At 38.3% G+C, this 24565-nt stretch overlaps 1 protein-coding gene across 2 annotated transcripts in view; it reads left to right on the top strand.

Annotated features, from left to right (window-relative positions):
- Positions 1–6190, top strand: part of LOC106882945 (uncharacterized) — a 28765-nt gene extending 22575 nt beyond the window's left edge. The window contains exons 1-2 of one of the 2 annotated variants that reach the window (XM_089343901.1): positions 1301–1393; positions 3764–6190. In XM_089343901.1, coding sequence (XP_089200027.1) covers positions 4112–5431 — 1320 coding nt within the window. In that variant the 5' untranslated portion in view covers positions 1301–1393; positions 3764–4111 and the 3' untranslated portion in view covers positions 5432–6190. Of the gene's footprint in view, positions 1–1300; positions 1394–3763 lie in introns of those variants that run through there. The other variant, XM_089343907.1, reaches the window with a different exon arrangement.
- Positions 6191–24565: the final 18375 nt, after the last annotated feature.

Genomic DNA, 24565 nt, shown 5'->3' on the forward strand with positions numbered 1-24565 from the left:
ATAAACACACCAGCATTGGTTGTCAAGTGGTGAAGGCATATAAACAGACATAAAGATGCACACACACACATGTATGCAACAGGCTTCTTCCCTAACCCTAACCCTAACCCCAAATCTACTCACTAGGCTTTGGTTGGCCCAAAGCTATAGTAGAAGACACTTGCCCAAAATGCCTTGTATTGGAACTGAACCTAGAACCATGTGGTTGGGAAGCAAGTTTCTTACCACACAGCCACGTCTGCGCCTATGTATGTATATAAACGTGTGTGTGTCTGTGTCTTTGTCTTTCCCCTGCCACTGCTTGACAGGTGGTGTTGGTGTGTTTATGTCCCTGCAAATAGTAATTCAGCAAAAAAGAGATTAATAGAATAAGTACCAGGCTGAAAAAAAAAAAGTACTGGGGTCAATTCATTTGACTAAAAATTCATCAAGGTGGTGCCCCAGTATGGCTGTAGTCTAATGACTGAAACAAGTAAATGATAAAAAAGAAAAGAACATACAAACATACATACATATTGAGGCAAACAGGAAAAAATAGAACACAAAATGTGTGTATATGTATATTTTTATTAATATTTAGCAGAAGTAAGAGTGTTTGTGTGTGTGTGTATATATATATATATATTTGATCCTTTATATTGAACACTCAATATTTCATCTACATTCAATACTTTCTTTCATGGTGCCATCCATTTTTATTTTATTTTATTTTATATTGTATATTGTATATCATATTATATATTGTATATTCCATATTCTATACCCCACATTAGTTCTGCAGGAATATAAATAAAACATAAAAAACAGACAGTGTTGGAACTCTTTTAAGCAAAATAATATATTCCTCTATACACAATCATACAAAAAAACCCACCTTTTTTGTATTTATTTTTACTCGCATATATATATATATATATATATATATATACATATACATATACATAAGGTCACCTGCTGCTCCGTTATAAGGACACACTAAAGACGTGCAAGATAACAGAGATCTCTACTGCAACATTTACAAATCCCTAATAGTTCTGTATTCCTATATGAAATGATACAGCATAACAATGAATTGACAACATTGCGCGACAATGTTGTATCGAAACACTCATTCGTCGAAGCGACGAGAGCGCAACCATGCTTACTATACATAGACGTATAATATATATGTACACACATATACACATACATTAAGAATGATTAAATTATCCTATAGATCTCTTTCCTTTTTCCTTCAGTTTTGCCTTACGTCATATCAGCTGACTAAAACTGACCAATGAGCTTACAATAATTCACTTCCGTCGCCATATCTTTTATACAGAAAGTAAGACAAGAGACGAGCCCTGATTCACCAATTCAACCGTCATTATTTACTGATGAACATTTATACAAGGTATTTCTTTGTTCCATTCGTTTTTTTTCTTTTTTTATTATTATTGTTTTGATAACGTTGTTTGTTTGTTTCTTTCATTCGATCGTTCTTTCTACATTGATCAACATGTTTCTTTGGCAGAGATGTGGGTGTAGCTGTCCCACCTTCACAGCGAAGGAAAATAGCACCTGATCGGATGGGATTCTAATTTTAGGATTCATGTTTCATACACTGGAAATTACGATTATCAAAAGACTTTTTTATTTTCTTAAAATTCTCAATTATCTATATTTTGCGTCCCTTCCTTGATTCTGTGCTATTTTTCTTTCTCGTGACGTAGCGATAGGTATTCCATAACTCCATCGTTTCTTGTTATTCTTTTGTTTATGTTATAAAATTCAGATAATCTTTGGTGGGGGACGAAAAGATCTCACCTGCCTTTGATCATACGTGCGTTCATTCCTGTTTGACCTGTGGTTAAACATCTATCCACCGATGGAGTCCCTGCATAGTAAGTTCAAGTTGCTGTACAATCGATCAAGTTCAATCTGCTAGAAATAACACTGAAATTTCTATCAATTAGATCTTCCTGCTTGACAGCTGGATAATGACCCATAAAGTATCATGGCGAATACAGCCGGTCGAGATGTCTTCGGATAGATTTCTGGAGTAACGTTGTTCGACGTGGTGTGTGACTCGGAGATCACGGAGTCTCTTCAGGTCAAGTCGTAAAATTCTCCGTAGGTCACAGCTCTGGTACTACAGACATGTGATTAGGATGTCGCAGGGAAGAATAAGCAAGACAGATCCTTCAAGCTAAGCCAACCGGCAAGAGACCTAGGGGTAGATCAAGAGCGAAATGTTAGGTAGTATGCATTAGTCTCAGTTGGGAATCCAGCAGGATAGTTTAATGTCGATTGTTTTTGATAAGAACCTATGGTGGAAGGTACCCGATGACTCAATCCCGCACTACCCTCCCAGAAATATTGGGTGGGGGAAATGAATGGATGAATTTGATAATTTAGACGTGAATATACGATGCCAAAGTTAATATCATAGCTGTTGTGCCTTAGACCATAAATTTCGTCAGTCAAGTCTCACCTGGGCAAAATCAACGAAGACAATTTTTGAGAATGAAAAATATCATCTACGTTTGTGTAGTTTGATATACATTACAGTAGCCTCTCTGTATCATACTTAATGTAAATACATTGTTGTAGAGCAAGTTACTGTGGTTTTCGTTTAGAAGTAGCTTCATTTATGGATATGCTGTATTTAAAAACACTACATATCAGAAGGAGACGAAGATCACCCCAACACTGGCTAGCAAGAATGGCAGGTACATTTTGCTCTCATTGAGTCTTATCAACACCATGTACTAACAACTGGCTCCTTTATATATAATTATAAAATATGGTAAGTAATCATATATTAATTAATATCGATTAATTACCAGGAAGCTAGCACATTTAAAGAATCAAAGAGATTCAGAAATAACATCTGCAATCTCAGGGGATTAAAGTACATTTTTATATATAGCGTTGACCACTAACGTGGACAGTCAATGTGCTAGAAATAGATCACATCTTGTGTCTATTAAGACCTAAATTGTTCTCAACATGAAATATAGCGGAATGATTTTAAATTTCTTGCCCGCTTACGTTTTGGTATTCCGCTATATTTCATGGTGAGAACAATTTAGGTCTTAATAGACACAAGATGTGATCTATTTCTAGCACATTGACTGTCCACGTTAGTGGTCAACGCTATATATATATATATATATTACTTTTAAACACAGCTTGTTCATAAGAGATGTTATCTCTGGACGAATACTGCAGTAACACTTGCCTTTTAATGATGTTAAATATGACATTGAGATGGCTGTTTTGAATTTAATATTGCTTCTGTTGCATATGATAAGTATAATATTACATAATATGTAATAATTATATCATACACAAGGTTGTATGATATAATTTAAATGACAAATTAAAATGTAACGTTCAGTTGTTTGAGTTTTAAGTGTTTCTCTTGTACTCTTGAGCACATTGGACAGCAAGTTGATGCCACTGGTTTTTGTTGGCTGCAGTTTACTGTGCATCCAGCTATGTGATATTGCCCTGTCTTTGTGTTAGTTATGAATGTTCTATGCCAAGTGGTGTCTGCTCTTCCACTCTTTCCCTTTTGAAAGCTGTTTTAGAAGGGCATTATTCTGGCAGCAAGAGTATGTGACCTGCCAGTTTTAATACTCATCCTGCGATGATTTGCTAAATGGTCTTGTGTTGGCTCTCTACAGTGTAACTGAATATAAATGTAAATTTTTTTGCTGTTGATTCTGCATTTTAAGTATTTTCAATATTTTATACTATTGTTTCTGTGTTATTTCAGATTATCAGAAAACTTTGGCATGTAAGAATTCTCTACATAGATACATCATCAATAATTATCATCTTCTAAAAACTAAAAAAAAGAAAATGTTATACAGAGCTCTTGTGATCCTGTTTATACAAATGTCTAGTAACTTATTGTGAAATATTTCTTCATTGCTGTGTGAAATATCTGTATCAGATGATTTTGCATTTGATTTTCCAAAGAGTTTCCAGCATCTTCAAATATCAGTTGAGATCACAGTTAATGAAAATATAGCAGTGAAATTGTTTATAAAGAGTAAACTAACGAAACAAAAACCAGAAAAATAGCCTTATACTGGAGTGAGAAAAGAAAATTATTCAGAAAATGTGTGAATTTCCAGAATTGATTTCTCTTGAAAAGATGCAAAGTGAAGTAAGAAAATCATCACACTACTGTGATATCTGTGAAAAATCATTCTCCCAAAAAAGTAACCTTACCACTCACCTGCGTATTCACACAGGAGAGAGGCCATATCATTGTGATGTCTGTGGGAAATATTTTTCTCAGAATGGTGTTTTAACTAAGCACAAACGCATTCATACAGGTGAGAGACCTTATCATTGTGACATATGTGAAAAATCATTTTCTGGAAGTAGTGACTTAACTAAACATAAGCATATACATACTGGTGAGAAACCATATCAGTGTGATACATGTGGTAAATCCTTCTCTCTAAATCAACACTTAATCAAACACAAACACATTCATACAGAAGTGAAACCATATCAGTGTGATGTCTGTGGTAAATCATTCTCTCAGAGTGAGAAACTGGCTACTCACAAATGCATTCATACAGGGGAGAAGCCATATCACTGTGAGGTCTGTGATAAATCATTCTCCAAAGCTTGTAATTTAATTACGCATAAACGTATACACACAGGTGAAAAGCCATATCACTGTGATATCTGTGATAAATCATTCTCAGGAAGTAGTAACTTAACTAAACATAAGCGTACTCATACAGGAGAGAAACTGTATCACTGCGATGTTTGTGATAAATTATTTTCACAAAGTAATGACTTGAGTATACACAAACGTATTCATACAGGGGAGAAGCCATATCATTGTGATGTCTGTGGTAAGTCATTCACTGGAAGTAATAACTTAGCTAAGCACAAGCGCATTCATACAGGGGAAAAGCCATACCACTGTGATGTCTGTGGTAAATCTTTCACTAGAAGTAGTGATTTGAATAAACATAAACGTATTCATACAGGAGAGAAGCCATATCAGTGTGATATTTGTAGTAAACCATTCTCTAGAAGTAGTGACTTAACTAAACACAAATCTATTCATACAGGAGAGAAACTATATCGTTGTGATGTCTGTGATAAATCATTCTTTGTAAATAGTGACTTAACAAAACATAAACGTATTCACACAGGAGAGAAACTATATCGTTGTGATGTCTGTGGTAAATCATTTTCTGGAAGTAGTGACCTGACTAGGCATAAACGTCTTCATACAGGAAAAAAGCCATTTCAGTGTGATATCTGTAGTAAAGCATTCGCTCGAAGTGATGATTTGACTAAACACATACGTATCCATACAGGAGAGAAACCGTATCAGTGTGATATCTGTGGTAAGTCATTCTCTCAAAAAAGTAACTTAACTACACATGTAGTTAGTCATACAGGAGTGTAACTGCATCAGTGTCAGAGTTGATTACAACACAGTAACAAACGTTTTAACCCTTTAGCATTCAAACCAGCTATATCCAGCCTAAATATTCTAGCTGTTTTATGTTCAAACCAGCTGGATGCAGTCTCTCATACCTATTCCACAATGTCCTAAAAATAAGCAATCACATCATGGAAATCTCAGAACTACAAGATAATGTATGATCAATTGAAAACAATGTGAATAAGTAGGCATTACATTTGACAGGATAATCTGAATGCTAAAGGATTAAGCCCATTTTCTCTGCTGATGGAAGGGTAACCTTGTGGCATTACCAGTAACTCTAAATATATTCACTATGGTTCCTTTTCCAAGGTAGAATTTTGGAGCTGAAGTCATACCAATCCATTCAGTTTTCTTCACAGGGATATGGCATACCTATTTTAAACCTGGATACAGCATTTTTGTCAAAGTTCTTTCTATGAAAGAATATATAAAACCATAAACATTTACACACAGAAAAGTAGAGGTAACTGTTAACTTCCCCAAACTATATTTTATATGCCTACAACTATATCTGTGTTGGTGAGGTAAATTGCTATCTTGATATTTTTAATAAAGATTTTCTTCCAGAATACTCAAATACATATTCCATCTAAAATATTTGCAGAAAGAGACAAAATTATCCTGGTTTGACATTGTGAGTGAATAACTGAAAATCTATTCTCATATATCACTGATAATGTTGTACAAATATTATGAATAAATACAAAAAACCTGAAAGTATCTTATCATATTATTAAAAAAAAAGAAGAAGTAGAATGTGTGTCTATCTTGTATATGTTCTAGTTCATCATCATTTTGCATTTGCTTTCCATGTTGGCAGGTTGTCACATTCCAAGTCGGTTCCTATTCAGATTTATGGTCTTGCTTGACAGACTGCAGGACAACATCTTGCATATGCATTTTGATTTGGTTTCTATGGCTAGATGCTTTTCCAGTTACCAACCACTTAGCAGATTATATTAGGTGTCTATTATCATGGCACAACCAGTAGAGCTGTCTTGTCTTTGTAAAAGAGTAAAGAGGCCTTTCTACTTTACATTTTCTCTGCTTTCCAACCATTTTACAGATTACACCAGGTATATTTTATTGTGGCTCTGGAGCTAATGAGATCGCCTTGTATCCTTATAACAGTAGGAAGTCCATACACTAACTAGGTTGAAAATTCTTGATTATGCTTGACTAAGAAATTCTAGATCCTCAAGTTAGTTCAGTTTGGCCGTTCTTCTGGACACTTCAATGATTTCACACGAGCATGTCCTCCATCATGTTCTTAATTTGTCAACATTTGCCATTCCACTGTCCTGACGCAAGTTGTCCACATTCAGTCAAAATCCCAAGCAACCAAACCACCTCTTTGCAAGGAAGTTACTACCTTCAAGTACGTTGGTACTTGGATGGAAAGCAATGAAAAGGACTTTGCTGTATGGAAAGCACTTGCTTGGAGAGCTTGTCACAAAATGCATGAAATTTGGAGTTCTAAGGTAGCATCATCATCATCATCATCGTTTAACGTCCGCTTTCCATGCTAGCATGGGTTGGACGATTTGACTGAGGACTGGTGAACCAGATGGCTACACCAGGCTCCAATCTGATTTGGCAGAATTTCTACAGCTGGATGCCTTTCCTAACACCAACCACTCAGAGAGTGTAGTGTGTGCTTTTAGGTGCCACCAGCACGAAGGCCAGTCAGGCGGTACTGGCAACGGCCACGCTCAAAATGGTGTATTTTATGTGCCACCCGCACAGGAGCCAGTCCAGCGGCACTGGCAACGAACATTTCTCTTGGCAAAAAAAACAACAAAAGAATTAAATAATGAAAGCATTTAATTCTTTTGTTGTTGTTTTTGTTTTGTTTCATGTACATTGAAAATTAGGTTGTTTGTCTCTATGATAGTTTAGTTATACATTGCTGAAACTTGGACCTTCACCAAAAAGCTAGATCCTTAAACAACCTGCAATATCACTGAATAACCATACAAGATTTGAGATATTGTCTCTGCTATCATTGAATATCACTTCTCCATTTCTTTTGAAGAACCTACAGGATCTGCATAGCCTGCAATGTCTGGACACTCAGATCAATACTTACTTAAGCCCTTTGCTCCCCATATAACATAGGCCATCGACTTTTCTCTAATTTCTTGACTCTGGGTTCTCTTTCCTTCTCTCCCAGTTGGATCCTTGCTTTTTCAGCCTCTCATCCACCTCCTTGTGGGTTCCATCCTCACTTCTGCTTCAGATATTTGTTTCCCTGAGAGGAGGCCTTCCTCTCCCAAGTCTTGTTGGTTTTGAATTGTCATCGATACTTCTATAACTTATTTTTTTCTAGGTAAGGGTGTTAGCCCTACACAAACCTCTGGGAAAAAGTGGCCTGTATTCGTCTGAACTCTATCGTTTGACCTGTACAGCATGGGAAACTCTGCCAGGAGCTTGTATTCTGCTGGCATAGCTCTCAGAGTCATTGAGGCACACAAGCTCAAGTCTTTGTTGGACCCAAATCAATAATGCAGGGTAGTTATCACTGATACATCATCATCCTTTCTGCTTATCAAAATACAAACTTTCCTCCATATTGTTACAGATCTAATGTATGTCAACTGAAGTCATTAAGACTGCTCCTGACATGATGAATGCGAGTTAGCTAAACCAGTGTTGTACTAACTTGAATTGTCTGATTTAATGCACATGACATGGAACTGAGTAACAACAAAGTGAATCAACTAATAAATATACATGCTACATCATCATATATTACTTCACATTCTTACTATATATTGGTTTCAAATTTTGGCACAAAGTCAGCAATTTTGGGGTAAATCAACCCCAGTGCTTAACTGATATTTATTTTATCAACCCCAAAAGGATGAAAGGCAAAGTCTACCTTGGCAGAATTTGAACTCAGAGTGTAAAGATGGACAAAATATCCCTCAGCATTTTGCCAATGTGCTAATGATTCTGCCAGTTTGCTGACTTATTTTTACTATATACTGATTTTGGATCATCGAATCTGGATATGGCATTTGAAATCTATACCTATTTTTCTGCATGTTGAGCAGGTGTGGTTGTGTTGTAAGTTTGCTTCCTAACCACTGGATTTAGGATTCAGTCTCCTTGCATAGCATCTTGAGCAAGTGCCTTCTACCAAAGTATTGTGAGTAAATCTGGCAGATGGAAACTGAGAGAAGCTTTTATGTGTATCTGTATGTGTTATGATTGTGGCTTTGCGTGATAGTTGTAAATGAGTGTCACCATCATGCAGCTGTATTCTTTCTTTCCAGTCTTTTGTGTAAACATGTCTGGTCATGGGGGAAGTATTACCTTATTTGGAAACAAGTGAGGTTTGGTGACAGGAAGGGCATTCAGCTGCAGAAAAATTCAGTCCATTCCATGTGAGAATGGAAAAATGAACATTAAAATGATGTTGATAAGGATCAAAGACATTTCCCTGACAATACCAGTGTTGTGTCTTATATCACAATATATCATGTTACAGAAGAATTGTGTATTATCATCATCATCATCATCCCTCTTTCCATGCTGGTATGGGTTGGATGATTTGACATGAAGCTGGCCAGCAGGGAGCTGTCCAGAGTCCAACTGTCTATTGTAGCATAGTTTCTATGGCTGGATGCCCTTCCTAATACCAACCACTTAACAGAGTGGGCCAGGTGTTTCTTTACGTGCCACCGGCACAGGTGCGTTTACGCAGCACTGGCATAAGTGCTTTTTAAGTGAGCATTGGCCCTAAAAGAACAAACCTGTATGTGTGGAAGACCGATTTTACATAGCTTGATGCATCTTCACTACATCTCCCTGTCCCTTGTTATCTCATCAGTAAGGCCCAACATACAAAGATCTTATCAATGGTTAAACCTGTTGTTGGTACAACGTTGAGGGTTCCAGTTGATCTGATCAATGGAAAAGCCTGCTCATGAAATTAAGATGCAAGTGGCTGAGCACTCCACAGACACGTGTACCCTTAACGTAGTTCTCGGGGATATTCAGCGTGACACAGTTTGACAAGGCTGGCCCTTTGAATTACAGGCTCAATAGAAACAGGAAGTAAGAGTGAGAGAAAGTTGTGGTGAAAGAGTACAGCAGGGTTCGCCACCATCCGCTGCCGGAGCCTCATGGAGCTTTAGGTGCTTTCGCTCAATAAACACTCACAATGCCCGGTCTGGGAATCGAAACCGCAATCCTATGACCAGGAGTCCGCTGCCCTAACTACTGGGCCATTGCGCTTCCACAGTTAATCCTGTAAGGCCCTAATATCAACAGTGAAGTGGCCCTGCTTGATGTGCCAAAAAAAAAAAAAAAAAGGAGCAGTTACAAGTTCCATATACTGTACTCAATGTAAGCAATGATACATGTAATGTAGTTGAATCACAGGTGAACATGCATTGCGGCAGATGCAGTGGAGCAATATGTACTAGAAGTACACCAAAAATAGAATCTTATAAGTACCTGGATGGCTCACTGGAAGTTGATGATACTTTTGATTTTTCAGGGGAGGTGGTTGTTCAGAAAGGATAGTAGCCAGATAAGAAAATGATTAACATGGACAGTGGTTGTTCAGAAAGTGTTGTAAGCCAAATAAGAACAGGTTGCAGCTACTACCTCTGCTGGCAACAAAGGTTTTTTTCATTTCACAGTGCAGGACAAATTGTATGACTGATGTTGCATGGCGTTAACATGTGGACCTTGAGTGCAACAAACGTGTGAAATCTGTAAGGAAATGAAGCCAGCATGCTCTGATGCATGTGTAAATGTGTACATAAAACCTAATGTATAAATGAGTTATGAGAAAAACTGGGTATAAGAGATATCAGGTATAAATAAGTATAATATTTCACAGAATAAGCTGAATGCTAAAGGATTAAAGATACTGTATTTCATAGAGGAGATAACAAGCAAACTGATTGGTGGCATGTACTGCTACAGAAGGCCTGTCCACTAGCATGTAACACAAGAATAGTGCTTAGAAGATGTGATCTTTTCATCTTTTAGTTTCAGTTACCGGAGGGCAGGAGAACCACTTTGAATGGTTTAGTTGAACAAATTGGCTCCAGTACTTATTTTTAAGTCTGGTTATTGTTCTTTTGGTCTCTTGTTGAAGCGCTAAGTTATGGGAAGATGTGAACAAACCAAGAGGAATAATCAAGCAATAGCAGCTGACAAAGACACACACACACACATGTATACACATACATATATGTATTCATATACATACATACATATATATATATATATAATAATATTAGGGATAAAATACAAAATTACAGGTGAAAAAAAAACTCAATTAAAATCAATTTATTAAAAATTAAAATGGTTCTTTTCCCTAAAACTATATATATATATATATGTATATATATATATATATATATATATATATATATATATATATATATATATATATATATATATATATACATACACACACACACACACACATATATATATATATATATATATATATATATATATATACTTCTCTTTCACACTTCCTCAACCATGCTCTAAAGAATGGTTTTGGACAGGGAGTTGTGGCAGGATACACGATCATACCAGGCAAGCTTTCATCTTTTTACCTGTGCAAGGAGTGGTTCCTCTCTGTTGGTGGATTTGTTGACTTGCTGCCCAACAAAGCTGTTTGTTTTGTGCTCTGTGTGTGGGATGTGTAGCAACCTTCTGATACACTTGTACTTAAAGCCTAGATTCTTCACTCCATGTTAGCTGGAAGGATCGAAGTCATCAGGGTCTTGTTGGAAAACTAATGTTGCTTTTCTATATGTTGTTCAGCTTTGTCATGACAGCAGAGGCTAAGCTGAGTCTTGTTGTTATCTCCCTTTGAGATCTGCCATCTTTGGTCAAACTTGATCCTAGGTACTTGCAGGTGTCCACTTCATCAAGTCTCCCAGTGTTTAGCATGATGCTGGTTGTTACTCATGTGTGCGTGTCCTTTTCTAGACATCACTTGATACTTGTAAATGAGCATCATCGACATACAAGATGATTGTTTTCAGTCTTTTGTTAAAAAAAAAAAAACATGTCAAGCTATGTTAAAATGTTTATCTAAACACATTTATGTAAACTTTGCTTTGTTCCATGGGCATAATTTGAAATTTGTTATTCTTTACTGCATGTAGTGTTGTTTCATGACTTTGAATTATCTTTGCTTGGAAACAGGAGAGCAGGAAAGGCAACAAGGCACAGAAAATCTGCTTCAAAAAGTTCCATGTGACTCATGTAACCATGGAAAAGTTTATGTTAAATGATGAAATTTGGATCCATATTCATCAGTTCAGTATTTTCAGAGCATGATACAGTGAAAGGCTCATGGCTTTGTGGTTAGGGTATTCAGCTTGTGATCCTAAGGTCATGTGTTCTATTCCCAGGCAATGCGTTGTGTCCTTCAGCAAGACACTTTATTTCTCATTGCTCCAGTCCACTCAGTTAGCAAAAATGAATTATAATTCAAAGGGCCAGCCTTGTCCCATTCTGTGTCACACTGAAACTCCCTGAGGACTATGTTAAGGGTACGTGTTTCTGTGGAGTGCTCAGCCACTTGCACATTAATTTCATGAGCAGGCTGTTCTATCGATTGGATCAGCTGGAACTCTCGTCATAACTGATGGAGTGCCAGTTATAGTGTAAAAACAACAAAAATCCAATATCCTACTTACAAAGTTTTATCAAAAATGTATCACCAGATGTGTCAACCTGGTTCTGATCTAAGTGGCTATGATAATTCAAAGTCATGAAGCAACACTATATGCAGTGAAGCGTTACAAATTTCAAATTATGCACATGAAACAAAACAAAGTTTACATAACTGTGTAGAGATACAACATGTCTCAAGATTATGTAAAAGAGAGTTGCGTATGATAGATTAGAACTGTTGCTCATGGCTGTTATATAGCAAAAATGGCTGACAAATAGTTGGTGAACTCATGGATGGAATAGTTGATTGGGTAGCTCCACCTTTTTAAGTGCAGATTAACTGTATGGCATCTTGGGTAAGTATCTTCTACTATAGCCCTCGCTCAACCAATGCTTGCTTTGTCAGTGAATTTGGTAGTTGGAAACTTATGTGGAATTCCACCAGGGTGGTTATAGGAAAAAGAGACAGATGTTTATATTACTTTCCAGAGGGAGAAAATAATGGTGAGAGAGCACAATAAGGATTAGGCTGAGTTTCTTCATAGAAATAGGTAATATTTTTCATTTGATAGAAGTTGGAAGTAAAGTTATTGAATTGCAGAGACAAATTTAGGGAAAAGAAACTTTAATAAACATTCATTGATGTACTCCTGGGACCATCTTCATACATTGGTTTCAGATTTTTGCACAAGGTCAGCAATTTTGGGGGCAGGAACTCCAATGCTGAACTGGTACTTATTTTATTGATCCCAAAAGGATGAAAGGCAAAGTTAACCATGGTGGATTTGAACTCAGAACATAGAGACAGATGAAATGCTACTAAACTTCTGTCAGCTTGCTGTCTTAGGCTGTCCTCATGTATTAACATACAGTATGGTTTGATCATTGATCAATATCTGACTGAGATCCTTGCAGTAAATAATAAGACTTACACAGAATACTGACAGCATTCTACTTGCATCTACTGAAATAAATTATCAAGGCTGTCATCATTTTGTATGTTAGCTATAAACTATAAACTGCATTTAGATCAGCATAAGCAAAGCCAAATTTCATTATGTAAGAAACTACATAGTTAAACACCTACTCTCTATTATTCAAAGGTGCAGGCATGGTTATGCAGATAAAAAACTTTCTTCCTAAGCATGTGGTTTCAGGTTCAGCCCCAGAATGCAACACCTTGGGAATCTACTTTAGCCCTAGGCTAACCAGAGCCTTGTGAGTCAATTTGGGAGATGAAAACTGAGAGAAACCTATCACACACACATATATATATGTAGTTTCCCACAGAAAATAGGAGTGCTTTGTTTAGAAATATAGGGGAGATGGAAAAATATCACTGGTCAACAAAATAAAACTTATTTTCTGGAATAAAGAAAATACGAGCTGTTTTAGACTAATTTTTGGGTGTTGATTCATAAAACTCAGATTTGCTCTGTCACATCACATTTTTGTTCCATCAGTATATACCTTTATTTACCTGAAGCATACCAAGAGTCAACTTTACACGACTATTTGCAGGAATTTTAGCTTAATTGTCATGCTAATTTTGAATAATAGTTTTGCTTTAAAGCCCTTTCTTTTTAGGTGTGAACGGAAACTGTGATCTTGTAATGACCCCAATATCTTCTGTTACATCTGTGGATACTTCACTCTGCTAGCTCAAAGGTACAACATTAATGACTTTATCAAGGTGTATCTTGCTTACTTTAGAGTAACACTTGGAAACCAAAACAAAACCTGTGTTGAAACTTGGTGTGATGAAGCAATTCATCAAAGCTCTTGATCACAGTGGCGACTGCTTCAGATGTATATGTACAACCTTTCCCAGTCTCAGTGATGAGAAGAAGGCAGGAATATTTGATGGACTTCAAATTAGAACACTCCTCAGGGACCCACAGTTTTTACAACAATGAATGCAGTGGAGGCTAGAGCTTGGAATGCCTTCTCTGATGTTGTGTGGAATTTCCTTGGGAATAGGAAAGCTGACCACTGTCAAGAGATTATGGAGAAGCTGCTCTTGTATTTGCAAGTACTTGAATGTAGAATGAGCATTAAATTACACAGCTTACACAGTCACTTGGGTGAGTTTCCAGAGAAGCTGAGTGATGTTAATGAAGAACAAGGTGGATGCTTTCATCAAGATGTAAAAGTAATGGAAGAATGCTGCCAAGGCTGATAGGACTCAAACATGATGGTAGATTACTGTTCGAGCATGAGGAGAGACGTTTCAGAAGCTGTGCACAAGACATCATCAAAAACGAGGAAGTTCTTGCAGTAATATGTTGATCAGAATGAATGATCACAATAAATAGAGATTTTTAAAATTCATATTTTGTTGTAACCAAGCTTAATTCTTACATGCTAATGTGCATTTACTCCCACAACCTTGTGTTTTGATTTATTAGATTAAAAAACAGACATATTGTCTATTAAAAATTGAATCTCAATATGTTAATGAGCTGTTTCTAGCAAAAGTAAAAGATTTTGTATCTCAAAAATCAGACATGATAGACAAAATCCGATGCCAGATTTGGATTCAGCACCCTAAAATTAGCCAAAAACAATTGATAAACCTTGTGCCAGAAAATATGTGTTGACCAGTGTAATAGCTATCAATATCAAACTACAGAAATATAACATCTGCCTTATCATTAATAGTTGTTGGCACTCCGTCGCTTACGACGTTGGGGGTTCCAGTTGATCTGATCAACGGAACAGCCTGCTCGTGAAATTAACATGCAAATGGCTGAGCACTCCACAGACACGTGTACCCTTAACGTAGTTCTCGGGGATATTCAGCGTGACACAGTGTGACAAGGCTGACCCTTTAAATTACAGGCACAGCAGAAACAGGAAGTAAGAATGAGAGAAAGTTGTGGTGAAAGAGTACATCAGGGTTCGCCACCATCCCCTGCTGGAGTCTCGTGGAGCTTTTAGGTGTTTTCGCTCAATAAACACTCACAACGCCCGGTCTGGGAATCGAAACCGCGATCCTATGACCGGGAGTCCGCTGCCCTAACCACCGGGCCATTGCACCACCATCATTAATAGTTAGAAATGATCTAATTACTTCAGCACTATTAGTTCACAATTTAAGTGAGATTTTCTTTGAGTGTAGGGATAATTGTATCAGTCATTTGCTTTGTAATTCTACCTACATCAGACTTAAGAGAGCAAATTAATCTTACAGAGGGCTTATTTACAAAATTGAGTGCATATATATATAACCAAAACAATTACAAGGAATGTAGAAATTGGTACAACTTCAAATTTTTCTTTTAATTTAACAATTAATTATACAGTATAATTACTTAGTTAAAATGACTGACACATGTTTCCATTGAATTGAGTAAGTGCAGTTGCATATTCAACCCAGAATATTCTGCTATGCATTTTCATTCATGTTCTTATTACAAGAGTGGTTCAAAGTGAATTTACTACGTGATGTAGTTATCTGGAACCCTGACTATACCTGTGAGCGCTTACAGTACTTGCCTGGATAATTTATCTCTATATACTCATTGTATTGTAATATAAAGTCTGCTAAAGGTTGACTTTGCCTTTCAACCTTTCATGGTCAATTAAATAAGTACCAGTTGTACACTGGAGTCAATGTAATCAATTCATCTCCTCCCCCCAAAATGGTTGCCCTTGTGGCAAAATTTGACATATATATATATATATATATATATATATATATCACTGCTATAATGCAAAAGTGTCATAAGTTCAAGACGTTTTTTTCAGAAAATGAAAAAATAGTTTCACCATTCCATAGCAAAACCATTGTACTACACTTTGACAATTTTCATATCCTGGCATCTGAAGCAGCTGGAAATACGATAGTTTGACCAAAAGAACTGGCTACTGCAAGCAAAAATAAATATGGAAAAAACGTATTTGGTCAAATTTGTATATATGACAGTTTATATATATATATATATATATATATATATATATATATATATATATGTATACATGTCTCTTAAAGGATAGAGCTCAAAATCAATGCATTGAAGATACTTTATTGCAGCAACAATTATAATAACAGAAACAACCACAATAAGCCAAACCTATGCACATTTCAATAGGGTATCCCGGAAAAATAAACCACATCATAAGATGTCTCGTAAAATATTGTAACAAATTACAACATATTACAAATTTCTGGATACTCCATCTCATCAGGGTCGCATTATTGCCATCACCAATACTATTATTAGCAAAACACACACATCATCCAAGAGAGTGAAAGAATAATCGACGGCGATGAGATGGAGTATCCAGAAATTTGTAATATGTTGTAATTTGTTACAATATTTTACGAGACATCTTATGATGTGGTTTATTTTTCTGGGATACCCTATTGAAATGTGCATAGGTTTGGCTTATTGTGGTTGTTTCTGTTATTATAATTGTTGCTGCAATAAAGTATCTTCAATGCATTGATTTTGAGCTCTATTTTTTAAGAGACATGTATACATATATATATATACAAAAACTCAACTGTGAGTTTTTGGCTAAGACTGTTAACAGATACTATATATTTTGTAAAATTTGTTTTATAAAAGTATATATTTAATATATATATATATATATATATATATATATATATATATATACTAGCTGGGTGTACCTGGTAATTCCTAGGGGTAAAGATGTTCTATTGAAACGCCTTATTATTTTGATATAAGAAAGCAATTTCATTATAACTGCCATAAAAGGTGTATTTTCCATCACAAAAAGTATTAAAAATTGTCAGCTGGAGGAGGGAGAGATTGTTGGAGATTGGTGAGAAAGTACTCTGATTTGTCGTGGCATTTTAAAGGTGAACTTTATGAAGGCTGATTTATTAATGGTAATATATAAATGTAGTATATATGTATATAAATATATGAATGAAGTGTTTAACATTTAAGAATGAAATAAAGAAAGTGCAATAATAACGTTCACACTCGCTGATGGTCACTCTCAGTAACTGCCTTTGGCTTATGGAGCTCTTGCTTTTATAACTACCGAAAAGCAGCCAGAAGGACAGACATATTTACATTATTTACATTTGACGGATATTTATCCTCATCTTGTTTGTTGTTAACACAACGTTTCGGCTTATATATACCCACCAGCCTTCGTCAGGTGTCTTGGGGAAATTTCGAACCTGGGTTCTCATTCCTAACGATGTTACTATTGTTATATTATTATTAATCAGGTCGCTGCCGTGAATCGAACTCGGAATCTTGGGGTTAGTAGCCCGCGCTCTTAATCACAACGCCATATGCCCGTGGGCATAATAATAGTAATAATAATAGTAATCATCATCATCATCGTTTAACGTCCGCTTTCCATGCTAGCATGGGTTGGACGATTTGACTGAGGACTGGTGAAACCGGATGGCAACACCAGGCTCCAATCTAATTTGGCAGAGTTTCTACAGCTGGATGCCTTTCCTAATGCCAACCACTCAGAGAGTGTAGTGGGTGCTTTTACGTGTCACCCGCACGAAAACGGCCACGCTCGAAATGGTGTCTTTTATGTGCCACCTGCACAAGCCAGTCCAGGGGCACTGGCAACGATCTCACTCGAAAATCCTACGGGAGCCAGTCAGGTGATACTGGCAACGGCCACGCTCAAAATGGTGCATCTCATGTGCCACCCGCACAAGAGCCAGTCCAGGGGCACTGGCAACGATCTTACTTGGCTTGCCGGGTCTTCTCACACACAGCACATTTCCAAAGGTCTCGGTCAGTAGTCATCGCCTCGGTGAGGCCCAATGTACGGAGGTCTTGCCTCACCACCTCAGCCCAGGTCTTCCTGGGCCTACCTCTTCCACGGGTTCCCTCAACTGTTAGGGTGTGGCACTTTTTCAGGCAGCTATCCTCATCCATTCTCACCACATGTCCATACCAGCGCAATCGTCTCTCTTGCACACCACAACTGATGCTTCTAATGTTCAGCTTTTCTCTCAAGATACTTACACTCTGACGAGTATTCACATTGACATTACACATCCAACGGAGCATACTGGCTTCATTCCTTGCGAGCTTACGTATGTCCTCAGCAGTTACAGCCCATGTTTCACTGCCATGTAGCATGGCTGTTCGTACGCATGCGTCATACAGTCTGCCTTTTACTCTGAGTGAGAGTCCCTTTGTCGCCAGCAGGGGTAAGAGCTCTCTAAACTTTGCCCAGGCTATTCTTATTCTAGCAGCTACACTTTCAGCGCACCCACCCCCACTACTAACTTGGTCGCCCAGATAGCGGAAGCTATCGACTACCTCTAGTTTTTCACCCTGGAATGAGATAGAAGTTGTTTCCTGTTTGTTTACAGTCTTTATTGCACCTGAACATCTGCCACAAACAAAAACTAACTTGCTAGTTAACCTGCCTTTGATGTTGCTGCACCTCTTATGTGTCCATAGCTTGCACCGGGTACATCTTATAGAGTTACTACCTACTCCTTTTCTACATACTGAGCAGGGCCATCTACCTGAAGGGGTTTGTGTTTTATCTACCTTCCTACTTATTAGGATTTTGGTTTTAGCTGGGTTGACTCTAAGGCCCTTCAATTCTAGACCTTGCTTCCACACCTGAAACTTCTCCTCTAGTTCTGATAGTGACTCCGCAATTAGGGCAAGGTCATCAGCATAGAGGAGCTCCCAGGGGCAACCTGTCTTGAACTCCTCTGTGATTGCCTGGAGGACTATGATAAATAAGAGGGGGCTGAGGACGGAACCTTGGTGGACCCCTACCTCTACCCGGAATTCATTGCTGTACTCATTTCCAACCCTCACCTTACTGGCAGCATCTCTGTACATGGCTCACACAGCTCTCACTAACCATTCTTCTATCCCAAGTTTCCTCATTGACCACCAGATAAGGGATCGGGGGACCCTGTCAAAGGCTTTCTCCATGTCAACGAAAGCCAGGTACAGAGGTTTATCCTTAGCTAGGTATTTCTCCTGCAGCTGTCTCACTAGAAATAAGGCATCAGTAGTGCTTTTACCTGGCACGAACCCAAACTGCATCTCATCTAAATTGATTCGCTCCCTAATTAGTTGGGCTATGACCCTCTCTGTAACTTTCATAACCTGATCTAACAGCTTGATGCCTCTGTAATTATTTGTATCTAAAGCGTCACCTTTACCTTTGTAGCAGTTGACTATGATGCTGCTACACCAGTCATTGGGTATGACTCCTTCGTGTATCACCTGGTTCGTAATACGGGTGACTAGGCTATAGCCAACACTGCCAGATATTTTGAGCATTTCTGCAGTGATTCCTGATGGGCCGGGGGCTTTCCCGGTCTTCATACTCTTAATTGCTTTATCTACCCGGTACTATCAACTCGGATAGCTGGTCCCTCTATTGGGTCGACATACGGCAGGCTCTCTTCCTCCCATTCATTCTCTTTATTAAGCAATCTATCGTAGTGGCATCTCCAGACCTCTTTCTTTGCATCCTCATTTAGTGCAAGCGTACCATCATCCATGCGAACACATTTCTCTCCTACAACATCACTATTCTCTCTCCTACACTGTCTTGCAACACGAAATACCTCGAGTCTTTGGTCCTCACGGCGCAGAACATTGGCAAATCTTTTCTTATCTGCTTCCCCTCTGGCTAAATAAACCTGTCGCCTAGCCTCCCTTCTGGCACATTGGTACAATTCCCTGCTACCACCGTTCTTCCAGTCCTTCCAAGCCTGTTTCTTTTGTCTAATAGCCCTGTCTACCTCCTTGTTCCACCACCATGTTACTCTGGGTCGGGAGGGGACCTTACACCACCCACAAATCTGGTCGGTGGCTTTCAACAGGTTGTCCCGCAGAAATCTCCAATTGTCTTCCACGTTGTATGATGCTATATCCCCTTCTATTTCGTTAAATGCTTCAAGTAACTTGTCTCTAAGTCTCTGTCCATTTGCAGGGTCTTTAAGCTTCCACACCCTTCTCCTCCAAGCCTGTCTAATTCTGGGCACCCATTTTGCCTTGATCCCAAAGTCGCTAACTACTAATCTATGTTGTGGGGTACATTCTTCGCCTGGGTAGGTTTTGGCATTTATAAGCCGCCCTCTTTCCCTATTTCTGGCGAGGATGTAGTCGATTTGGCTAGAGTGTCTGCCGGAGCGGTAGGTGACTAGGTGACTGGCAGGTTTCCTGAAGTTGGTATTGCAGACCATAAGATCGGTTGCATCACAGAACTCCAGCAGTCTGGCTCCTTCCTCGTTGCGGGAACCGAAGCCATAGCCTCCATGTATGCCATGGAAGCCTCCAGCACGACGTCCGACATGACCATTGAAGTTTCCAGCCACAAAGAGAAGGTCCCTGTCACTCGTCGGCGAGGTAGTTTGCAAGAGGGTGTCATAGAATTGGTCTTTCAGACCATCTGGTAGCCCCGGTTGAGGTGCATAGGCTGAGATGACAGTAGCTAATCTATGATGAAGCACTAGTCTGATCTTAAGTACTCTGTCACTTACTCTAACGACCTCGATTACCTTATCCACCCATTTCTCCGCTAGAAGTATTCCTACGCCCCCGACCCCGTCAGTGTTCCCTGCCCAGAAAATCTTGTACCTGTGTTCTTTGCCTGTGAGGAACCTCTCAGAACCTCCTCTCCATCTTACTTCCTGGATGCAGCACATATCTACGCGTCTCCGTTCAAGCATCTCAACAATTTCACCAGATCTACCTTTCAGCGTGCCGACGTTGAGAGTGCCAATCCTAACAGTATGGGTGTTGGGGGTGTGGGCCTGTAGCCTGGGAAGGGGGTAAGCAGTGTCGTGTACCTGAAAAGAAAACTTGCAATTGGAAGAATTCATAAGCAAAACAGTACCTACAACCTGCAAACATTACTCAAACTTAATGCGCTACCCAAAGGTAGGGGAGAGGATGGCCAAGGCCGCTAGATGGGTTCCGGGAGACAGCCGAGGATGACAGGATGACAGAGGAATGCACTTCCGGTGGAGGGGGTGGGAGGGAGGGTGTACCATCAGCGAGGAGATAGGGCTCTTGATCGTAGATTTTAAATATTTGAGAGACAACAATGCATAAATCGTAATTTTTAAAAGAGCAATGAAATCTAGGTGAATAGAATATATACGTAGCATGAATTTAGGAAGCTTAGAAAATGAATAAGTATGAATTTAAGACAAAAACTGAATTCAATTGAATTTCATGGAGAGAAACGATAAATAATAGAGGGCAGACTAAAGCGCGAAAGGTATGAGATGTTTGAGGCCGTAAATAATAATAGTAATAATAATATAATAATACTAACATCGTTAGGAATGAGAACCCAGGTTCGAAATTTCCCCAAGACACCTGACGAAGGCTGGAGGGTGTATCAGCCGAAACGTTGTGTTAACAACAAACAAGATGAGGACAAATATCCGTCAAATGTAAATAATGTAAATAATTCCTCATCTCTTAAATATAGAACTGGACAGACATATTGTTGAGAACAAATGATTTCGTTGGCAGTATAAAGATCCCTTCCAAGGGCCGCATTATCATTTTTACAACACTAAGTATGTCAGGAGGTTTCCAGACATGAGTTTTACTCACATGTCAAGTTTCATCAAAATCAAAAATGATGTAGGAGTTAGCTAACAATGCCACAAACAAACACACACCGATTTTCCACATACGTAGTAGATATATATATATATATATATATATATATATATATATACAGATATAGGGCAGGGAATCGTCAATTAGTAATAAAATTAATAATTAACAATTTTGCCAAGTAGTTCAGTATAAAAAAACCTTTATCGGTAAAACCATTTATAATCATAAATATACAGGGATTAGCATGAGTTGCTTCTCCAACATACTGAAAATTTAGAAATAGCAGTCAAAGAACTACTGATTCCAAACTACAAATTTTTTCTCTAACGGATGGCGATATTTATGGCACACACAGAACAAAAAACAGAAGAGAAAAGCAAAAACAAACCTGCCTTATGTTAATTGGGTACGACGTTTCACGGTTAAGAGTATGAAGTTACTCTATTCCGATCTTCAGCCACAATATTCGAATAAATTTGAAAGTGTCTAATAAAAACTCATGTGAATTTTGACCATACGACATCAAAACCACGTGAGGAAGGCACTTATGAAATTTATCTGCTAGTCAGTTCAAACATTTCACTGTTCTGTGTGTGCCATAAATATCGCCATCCGTTAGAGAAAAAATTTGTAGTTTGGAATCAGTAGTTCTTTGACTGCTATTTCTAAATTCTCAGTATGTTGGAGAAGCAACTCATGCTAATCCCTGTATATTTATGATTATATATATATATATATTGCTCTGACAGTATAGTTGTTAGAATCAAAACATGCTGGGCCAAGTTCAGAGAGCTTTTACCTTTGTTGGTAAAAAAAAAGGGCCTCTCCCTCATAGTGAAAGACAGACTGTATGATGCCTGCATACAGACAATATACATGACAGTGAAACATGGGCTGTGACTAAAGAGGACATGCAAAGGCTTGAGAGAAATGAAGCCAGCATGCTGCACTGGATCTGCAATGTCAGTGTGCATATGCAACAAAATGTAGATGTTTTGAGAGAAAAATTGGTTATAGTGTGCAAGAGAGAAGACTGCACTGGTCTGGTCATGTGATACATATAGTTGAGAACAGCTGCATAAAGAAGTGCTGATTTCTAAATGTGGAGGGAGCCTGTGGAAGAAGAAGACATAGGATGAAGTGGTGAGAAATGATCTTCAGATGTTGAACCTCACAGAGGAAGATGACAAAGGGCTGAGAGACAACTGGTGATTGGCTGTACTCGTGAAGATCTGCCCAGCTAAGTGAATTCTATGTCCATAAACCTCATCCCCCTACTCCCCACAACCTACCCATACTGCTGCTGTTTTCTCCTCCTCTCCATTCTCCCTCACATATGTACCTACCTTCATGTATACAATATACCTGTTAAATCCCTTCCCCACATCATCATCATTTAATGTCTGTTTTCCCTGATGGCTTGGGTTGGACAGTTTGACTGGAGTGGGTAAGGCCAGGGGCTGCACCAGGCTTCATTGTTAGCTCTGACATGGTTTTTATGGCTGGATGCCCTCCACATTACAGAGTGTACTGGGTGCTTTTTATATGATACCAGCACCAGTATAAATCTCTGCTGTGGCTCACAGATTTTCTTGTGAACAGCAATGTACCAGATATCTCATTCCTTAGTCATCTCCTTCATATGACTTGGTGTCTTGAGACTGGCCTTCAAAACTTCGTCCCATGTCTTCCTGGGTCACATATCCTCCTAATTATCCCTTCCCTCTACATGTGCTTACTCATTACATCACTCAAGCTCTAGTTCCCAATCCTTCTGAAATCTTGTGAATTCACCCTCACCAATCTGTAGTCCACTTCCCTATATACATCCCCTTGTAACTTGGGTATATGGCCCCTGCCCTCTCCGTCACATCTTCACCATATTCCCTCACCCCCCCATCTGCAGAAGCCAGTTTCCCCTTCTAATGCTAGACACCTTTTCTGTCCTTTAATACTATTCCCCACAGTTGAGGGGTCTTGGTGACCTTGCTGCTGCTAGTGCCATGTAAAGAGCACCCAGTACACTCTGTAGAGTGGTTGGTATTAGGAAGGGTGAAAATATCAATACACATATGCACACGTGCGTTTTGTAATAGGTATAGGGATGTGAGAAAAGATTTTCATGTATGTATAAATAACTTAAGTATAAATATTCTTTTAAGTGTATATTTATGAAACGCTTAATTATATGGATGGATTGCAAATTGAAATAAAATGCAGTCATGTGAAAGAAAATTTGTATAGCAAATGTATTCAGTGCATCTTCTCAACCTACGACTGAGTTTTGTTCTGAGTGACTGGTAATATGTCGGATTTATATTTTTCAACACTATTTTCATTCATGCAACTGATGCTTGAAAGCGACTGAGTGAGAGACAGTGGCAGGCAGTGGATGCTTAAATCTGAGGGAGCTCTGCGTTGCCAGATGCTGCCATAGTTATCGTACACACAGCTGCCTAATGTCTGAAAATTGATTTTTTAAAATTATTACTTCCACCTTAGCGAAGGTGGAGGTATTGTTTTCAGTTGTGTTTGTTTGTTTGTCTGTGGACAAGATATCTCAAGAACCGCTGGATGGATTTCGGATGAAGCTTTCAGGAATGTCTGACCTCGTGGCTGGCACAAACTAATCAGATTTTGGGATTAATCTGGTACTGGACAAGGATTTTGGATTATTGTTGTGGTTTTTTTACTTAATTTTTGAGAGCAGTTGGGTTAATTTTTAGTATTCTTGTTTGTGAGAGCAGTTGAGTTTATTTCAGATATTCTCATTTTAAAAATCATATCTGGCTAATCATTGAGAGGATGTTGGTGTTGCCTTGGTGGAGGTTTGCACTCTCTGAGTGCTCGTTTTTATTTA

The sequence above is a fragment of the Octopus bimaculoides genome, chromosome 28, assembly GCF_046866305.1.
Source record: "Octopus bimaculoides isolate indiv1 chromosome 28, ASM4686630v1, whole genome shotgun sequence".
Classification (NCBI taxonomy): Eukaryota; Metazoa; Mollusca; class Cephalopoda; order Octopoda; family Octopodidae; genus Octopus; species Octopus bimaculoides.